A 7,865-nucleotide genomic window follows, 5' to 3' on the forward strand; every position below is an offset into this window, starting at 1 on the left:
CAGTAATTATGAAAACTTCCGGAGGTCGTCCTCCAACCTATCAGTGCTCTTGCAGCATGAACTGACACGTTGTCCACCCAATCAAAGGATCAGAGAATGAATCTAGTACTGAAAGCATAAGCTAGCTAGCACTGCAGTGCTTAAAATGTGGTGAGTAGACAATAGTTGAACAGTTTTGAGCAAATTAATTAAATGAAGGAGAAGCAAGTGAGCAAGAGAGAGAGCTATATTTTGTAGTATTTATTTTCTTAACTTTCACTTACTTAGTTAGTGAATGCAGTTAGCTAGTTTAGCCTACTCAAACACCCGGCTCAAACAGAGAGGGATGCTATGTTAGCTAGGTGGCTATGGCGATCCAACATTAGAACTCTTCCAAGTCAAGGTAAACTTTTGGTTCTATGTTATTATACAGAACAAAAATATAAACGCAACATGTAAAGTGTTAGTCCCATGTTTCATGAGCTGAAGTAAAAGATCCCAGAAATGTTCCATGCGCACAAATTTTTTTGTTTACATCCCTGTTAGTGAACATTTCTCCTTTGCCAAGATCATCCATCCACCTGACAGGTGTGGCATATCAAGAAGCTGATTAAACAGCATGATCATTAAACAGGTGCACCTTGTGCTGGGGACAATAAAAGGCCACTAAAACACAATGCCACAAATGTCTCAAGTTTTGAGGGAGTGTAAAATTGGCATGCTGACTGCAGGACTGTCCACCAGAGCTGTTGCCAGAGAATTTAATGTTAATTTCTCTACCATAAGCCTCCTCCAATGGCAGTACGTCCAACCGGCCTCACAACCGCAGACCACGTGTATGGCGTCGTGTGGGCGAGTGGTTTGCTGATGTCAACGTTGTAAACAGGTTATGGTATGGGCAGACATAAGCTACGGACAACCAACACAATTGCATTTTATCGATGGCAATTTGAATGCACAGAGATACCGTGACGAGATCCTGAGGCCCATTTTCATGCCATTCATCTGCCACCATCACCTCATGTTTCAGCATCATAATGCACTGCCCCATGTCGCAAGGATCTTTACACAATTCCTGGAAGCTGAAAATGGCCCAGGCCTGCATACTCACCAGACATGTCACCGATTTAGCATGTTTGGGATGCTCTGGATCAACATGTACAACAGTGTTCCAGTTCCCGCCAATATCCAGCAACTTTGCACAGCCATTGAAGAGGAGTGGGACAACATTCCACAGGCCACAATCGAACCTGATCAACCCTATGCGAAGGAGATGTGTTGCGCTGCATGAGGCAAATGGTGGTCACACCAGATACTGACTGGTTTTCTGATCCACGCCCCTACTTTTTTAAAAAGGTATCTGTGACTAAATGCAAATTTTTTATTCACACTCATGTGAAATCCATAGATTAGGGCCTAATTAATTTATTTCAATTGACTGATTTCCTTATATGAACTGTAACTCAGTAAAATCTTTGAAATTGTTGCAATTTTATTTTTGTTCAGTATATTATATAGTGATGCTGTTCTCGATGCGGCTGGGCAGGAGGAAAAGATAGGGCAGCTCTAGTCCCTCGTTCTGGGTCAGGATGTGTTCCTCTATCTCCTTCAGTTCCTGTCTGAACCTGTCAATCACCTCCTGGGCCTGGGGCTCTGTGAAGTACTGCTCCCGGTACTGACCCAATGGGACCTGAAGGAGGGAGAGAGGAGGAGAAGGAGGGAGAGAGAAAGAAAGAGAGCGTATAGGGTCAGTTTGGACAGATGTACCAATGTGCTGTTGCCCTACGTCTGGGAATTCCGAGACTAGAGAGAAAAGACAAAATGGAGAAGGGAAGAATCCTAGCTGGAAATATTTACATTTAGCTATATGAATCTCTCTGGTTTTATTTTATAATTGAAAGTATAGGGAGTGTTCTTTTTTTTCACTGCGCCCGGAGATCAGAGTTTACCCATCTATGTTTATAACCAAAGGTGGGAAACAAACATGAAAGGAGGTGGGAGATGAGCGTTGCATTCAGTTTCATCCCATTTCATGCTATAAATGTGACCCACTGTTGTTTTAACTTACTGCGTCCGGTTGTGGTCGACCCAGGTGCCATGTGATCGCCATCTCCAAACATGTTTGGCTGACGTCTGGGAGGGTGTCCATGATCAACTCCATGGTAACAGAGTCCTTGTCGGTCGGGGGAGGGTGACGCATTGTACACGGGGTGTTGGGGACCCACGCACACCAGTCAAACTATGTTAGAGAGAGATGAGTAAGTTAATGGGGGGGTGGACGTGTTTAACTATTCTTGTGGGGACCGAAGTCCCCACAAGAATAGTTCATGAACAAAAATTTTACCAACTGGGAACATTTTGTTAGTCCCCACGAGGTCAAATGCTAATTCTAGGTGGTTTAGGGTTAAGGTTAGAATTAGTGTTAGAATTACGTTAAGGGTTAGGGTTAGGAGCTAGGGTTAGTTTTAGGGTTAGGAGCTAGGGTTAGGTTTAGGGTAAGGGTTAGCGTTAAGGTTAGGGTTAAGGTAAGAGTACAGGTTAGGGTTAGGTTTAGGGTTAGGGAAAATATGATTTTGAATGGGACTGAATTGTGTGTCCCCACAAGGTTAGCTGTACAAGACTGTGTGTACAGTACCTGTCCATTGTTGGTGGCTGCATGCTGTGCTGAGCTTGTGAAGATGGCTACACTCAGCAATGTGACCAGTTCTGTTTTGTTGTGTAGTTCCCTGGACAGACCTGAGGAAGAGAAGAAAACATTAGTCAGTATTACCCAGTACTAAATCATCATGATCAACTAAGGGTCAATCTGTAGCGTGGAAGATCTGCGTTGCAGCACGGTTGACATTTAAAGGTAATTTCGGATTGTGCGACATATTGCAGCGTTTACCGAGAATGCAGTCTCCACAAACACGGTAACGTTGCCTTTAAATGTCAACCGCGCTACAATGCAGATCTTCCACGCTTACGGGTTGAATTGAGTCCTGAGTCTGAGGAGGTGGGGGTAGTGGTGGATGACTGACCAAATTTGGGCACATCAACGAAGCCCTCCTCAGCGATGTCCTTTATCCAGGCCTGCAGCTCAGTATCCTCTGTTACATCCCTGTCATTATGGTAGTACAATGACACAATCCCTGAGACAAAACTGGGTAGAGAGGTAGGTAGGGAGAGAGAGGGGGAGGGAGGGAGGGAGAGAGAGGGGGAGGGAGGGAGAGTGAGAGAGAGAGGGAGGGGGATGGAGGGAGCGAGAGAGGTAAAGTTTACAGTTAATTTGTATTGTTTATTTCGCTTTTGTTTATTATCTACTTCACTTGCTTTGGCAATGTTAACATACGTTTCCCATGCCAATAAAGCCCTTAAATTGAAATTGAATTGAATTGAGGAGGGGGGGGAGAAAGAGAGAGGGAGGGAGATCAGAAAAAGGGAAACAAACAGTGAGGTAGAAATAAAGAGGGAGAATAAAAGGGAAAAGGCTAATTCAAGGAAATAAAAGAGAAAAATAGTTAAATAGCTTATTTTCCCGATGTGTATCTTTACATATCCAGATTTCAGGCCTGAAGACCACGTCCCCTCCTTGCTTTCCTACTGCAACCTTATAAACCATGTCTCTGTGGTCATAAAGAAGTGACCATGGGTATTATACCTGTGTATGGCGTCCCACAGCATCAGGCTGTACTCTCGGTAGAAGTATTTTCTGAGCTTGGTGGCTCCACGCTGTTGGAAGTCCCAGTAGGGCTGGAGAGAGCGGTAGGTCAGGACCTTGTACTCATTCTGGGCTAGGACCAGAAGGCCTTCCCCTCCTGTAGACACCACCTGGAGGAAGATAACTTCATCATCATAAATTATACAAACTACATACTCTTGTCTATTCCAAAACTATTCTATGTTTTTGACCACATTCAAAAACTGTTTCTTTGTTGCTGCATCAATACAATGACTGTAAGTCGCTTTGGATAAAAGCGTCTGCTAAATGGCATATTATTATTATTATTATTTACAACAATATAGGGTCAGTTGGGCCCTCAAGACACTGGGGTCCTGTGTGGCTCAGTTGGTAGAGCATGGCGCTTGCAACTCCAGGGTTGTGGGTTTGATTCCCATGGGGGACCAGTACGAAAATGTATGCACTCACTACTGTAAGCGTCCGGTAAAATGTAAACAAGGAATAGAATGGTAAGGCTGACATACCCTTTTGAAGATGCCGTCAGCTGAGAGGAGCTGAGTGCGCCCCCTGCAGTTGATCTCCAGAGTGTAGCGCAGGTGAGGAGCCAGGAGCTACAGTAGAGACGGAGAGAGGGGTTAGACAGCAGCACACTCCACTCCAACCCCCCAGGAGCCACAGTAGAGACGGAGAGAGGGGTTAGGCAGCAGCACACTCCACTCCAACCCCCCAGGAGCCACAGTAGAGACGGAGAGAGGGGTTAGACAGCAGCACACACCACTCCAACCCCCCAGGAGCCACAGTAGAGACGGAGAGAGGGGTTAGACAGCAGCACACACCACTCCAACCCCCCAGGAGCCACAGTAGAGACGAGAGAGGGGTTAGACAGCAGCACACACCACTCCAACCCCCCAGGAGCCACAGTAGAGACGGAGAGAGGGGTTAGACAGCAGCACACACCACTCCAACCCCCCAGGAGCCACAGTAGAGACGGAGAGAGGGGTTAGACAGCAGCACACTCCACTCCAACCCACACACACAGCTCCCTACCTTATAGACTGGATGGACTGCAGGTAGCTGTCGTAGCGTAGCCACACAGAACACCTCCACCACCAGGTGAGTTCTCAACAGGTGGGACAGGAGCTGGAACACCTGGAACTCTGAGTGACGCACCCAGATCTTGGCCAATAGCCAGGCCAGGGGCGGGTCTTTGGGCAGGAAGATGGGAGACTCCAAGCCAGGAGTCTGCCCTAGCTGGGGAAGAGGAGGGAGAAGATAACGTGTCTGTGTTTAGGGGTTTACTATCCTCGTTGGGAGCATGCTCACAACGAATTGAGTCTGTGCTGAGGGCAAAAAGGTCCTCTGTAGCTCAGCTGGTAGAGCACGGCGCTTGTAACGCCAAGATAGTGGGTTCGATCCCCGGGACCACCCATACACAAAAATGTATGCACGCATGACTGTAAGTCGCTTTGGATAAAAGTGTCTGCTAAATGGCATATTATTATTATTTATAATGTTTTGTATACTCAGTGTGTGTGTGTTTGTGTTTGTGTGTGTGTGTCCAGCCCTACCTGTATGGCGATGGGTATGAGTCCCTGGTCTGGGTGTTCATACAGCAGACAGAGAGGAGCAGCGATGTACTGTTGTTTCCCTCTGATTACGTTGGTAGGAACACCATCCATGATGGCATAGTCTACCAAGTAGATGTTACCCGCCTAGAGAGAGCAGAAAATATGTAGAGGCGGTTGAGGCTAGGGTTAGGGTTGAGACTAGGGTTAGGGTTGAGGGTAGGGTTATGGTTGAGTCTAGGGTTATGGTTGAGGCTAGGGTTAGGGTTGGGGTTAGGGTTGAGAATAGGGTTATGGTTGAGGCTAGGGTTACGGTTGAGGCTAGGGTTAGGGTTGAGAATAGGGTTATGGTTGAGGCTAGGGTTAGGTTTGAGGGTAGAGTTAGGGTTGAGGGTAGAGTTAGGGTTGAGGGTAGAGTTAGGGTTGAGGCTAGGGTTAAGGCTTGAACCAGGATATGGACATGAAGCTAGGATTAGAGTTAGGGTTAGTATAGGGTGCCATTTGGGACACAGACAGAGAGACAGAGGGGCCCCACCTTGAGTTCCTTCTCCAGGGTGGTCCTGGGGGTCAGCGAACCCTGCACCATGTCTCCAGAGACAGGGAAGTTTCCCGGAAGCTCCTTGCAGCGCTGGATCATTCTGGGGTTTGAACCGTTCAGACACTGGTACCCGAAGAACCAATCTTCCTTCCAGTGCTCCATACAGTACTCTGGAACCATAGGGAGAATCAATTAATCAATCAATCAATCAATCACAAAATAAAAAAGTACTGTCTGAATAAACCATTCTTAATATACCAATCTCCATTAATATATAATGGTAAAGACAGAGAAGGCTTATACATACAGATGTAGGATCTTCATTTGACCAGTTTGCTACAGCAGGAAAATAATCCTGCAGCAACAGGAAATGTGAATTATTATGTGGACTATAATTCATGGACATGTTTTGTAGGGGTTGATACATTTTTAATTAGGGCAAATCAAGTCTGACATTTTAAAGTGGAATAGACCGAACTTTAGAAGACTTTTTTAAACCTTGAATACGCTACAAGTTTGCATTTACTGCTGTGCAGAAAAATTCTAAGCAACAAAAGAGTGATCAAATTAAGATCCTACATCTGTAATGTGAGAATATTAATAATGGACTATATATTGAAGGAGAAACAATTGTTTAATCAAATATTTAAAATACTAAATACTGACTCAGTTACACACACTGGTGTTGCATTACTCAAGAGGCCTCACTTCCCCAATGAAACAGGAAGAGACAGCTATAAAAAGTGTTGGCCTATACTCTATGAGCAATAGCACCTCTAACGTTAATATACTAGTATGTGGACGCCTGCTCGTCTAACATCTCATTCCAAAATCATGGGCGTTAATACGGAGTTGATCCCCCCCTTTGCTGCTATAACAGCCTCCACTCTTCTGGGAAGGTTTTCCACTAGATGTTGGAACATTGCTAGTGGGACTTGCTTCCATTCAGCCACAATAGCATTAGTGAGGTCGGGGCACTGATGTTGGGTGTTCCAATTCATCCCAAAGGTGTTTGATGGGGTTAAGGTCAGGGCTCTGTGCAGGCCAGTCAAGTTCTTGCACACCGATCTCGACAAACCATTTCTGTACACTTCACAACAACAGCACTTACAGTTGACCGGGGCAACTCTAGCAGGGCAGAAATTTTACGAACTGACTTGATGGAAAGGTGGCATCCAATGACTGTGCCACGTTGAAAGTCACTGAGCTCTTCAGTATGGGCCATTCTACTGCCAATGTTTGTCTATGGAGATTGCATGGCCGTATGCTCGATGTTGTACACCTGTCAGCAACGGGTGTGGCTAAAATATCAGAATCCACTAATTTGGCCATGTAGTGTATAAGTAGAAACAGCAGGTTCATCACTACTGGGTCGGCACATCGCCGATACTGCTTTTGTTCTAACAAGAGAGGGAAAGGCCTCCCACTGAGATAAGTACCTATAGGCATTCTATTGGCAGTGACATTCTCTGTAGTGATGCGCGGGTTGACTCATAAATATTGTGTGGCTGAAGGGCGGGCGGGTTGAATACTTTGGCCAAGTAGTGTACCTGTAGCATGACATACCACAGTACCCATAATGCTCTATTCCATAGTGTATTTCTGTGCCACTGTACTATACCAGCTATGGGGCTCCTGAGTTTCCAGAAGCATCGTTTGAAGTCATCCAGATCGTCCCATGACTTCCCGAACCTGATGGCTAGCTTCTTCAGAGACAGCTCTAGAAGACTGAGAGAGGGGGGAGAGGGGGAGGGAGGGAGGGAGGGGGGTGGGTGGAGAGAGGGAGGGGGAGGATGGGGGAGAGAGGGAGGAAGGGAGGGGGAGAGAGGGGGGAGGGAGGGAGGGGAGGGGGTGGGAGGCGAGAGGGAGGGGGAGGACGGGGGGAGAGAGGGAGGGGGAGAGAGGGAGGAAGGGAGGGGGTGAGAGGGGGAGGGACAGAAGGGAGGGAGAGGGAGGGAGAGAAAGAGAGACATACCACAGGAAAGACCATTTTCAAACATATTTTCTTAAAATGAGGAAGCTACTATATTAGGCAATGTGGGAAAGCCTACAATTTGGCTAGGGCTTGGGGGGGTGGGGGGTCTGTATGTACAGTGGGGAAAAAAAGTATTTAGTCAGCCAC

General features: G+C 46.5%; 1 protein-coding gene across 2 annotated transcripts in view; it reads right to left on the bottom strand.

Annotated features, from left to right (window-relative positions):
• Nucleotides 1–1,448: 1,448 nt before the first annotated feature.
• Nucleotides 1,449–7,865, bottom strand: part of LOC121554183 (polyunsaturated fatty acid 5-lipoxygenase) — a 14,769-nt gene continuing 8,352 nt past the window's right edge. For both annotated transcript variants that reach the window (XM_041867661.1, XM_041867660.1), the window contains exons 6-15: nucleotides 7,365–7,471; nucleotides 5,741–5,913; nucleotides 5,209–5,352; nucleotides 4,688–4,891; nucleotides 4,165–4,251; nucleotides 3,620–3,789; nucleotides 3,000–3,121; nucleotides 2,615–2,715; nucleotides 2,048–2,218; nucleotides 1,449–1,669 (exon numbers count right to left, since the gene is read on the bottom strand). In XM_041867661.1, the coding sequence (XP_041723595.1) occupies nucleotides 1,490–1,669; nucleotides 2,048–2,218; nucleotides 2,615–2,715; nucleotides 3,000–3,121; nucleotides 3,620–3,789; nucleotides 4,165–4,251; nucleotides 4,688–4,891; nucleotides 5,209–5,352; nucleotides 5,741–5,913; nucleotides 7,365–7,471 (1,459 nt within the window). In that variant the 3' untranslated portion in view covers nucleotides 1,449–1,489. The remainder of the gene's footprint in view (nucleotides 1,670–2,047; nucleotides 2,219–2,614; nucleotides 2,716–2,999; nucleotides 3,122–3,619; nucleotides 3,790–4,164; nucleotides 4,252–4,687; nucleotides 4,892–5,208; nucleotides 5,353–5,740; nucleotides 5,914–7,364; nucleotides 7,472–7,865) is intronic.

The sequence above is a fragment of the Coregonus clupeaformis genome, chromosome 39 (assembly GCF_020615455.1).
Source record: "Coregonus clupeaformis isolate EN_2021a chromosome 39, ASM2061545v1, whole genome shotgun sequence".
NCBI lineage: Eukaryota > Metazoa > Chordata > Actinopteri > Salmoniformes > Salmonidae > Coregonus > Coregonus clupeaformis.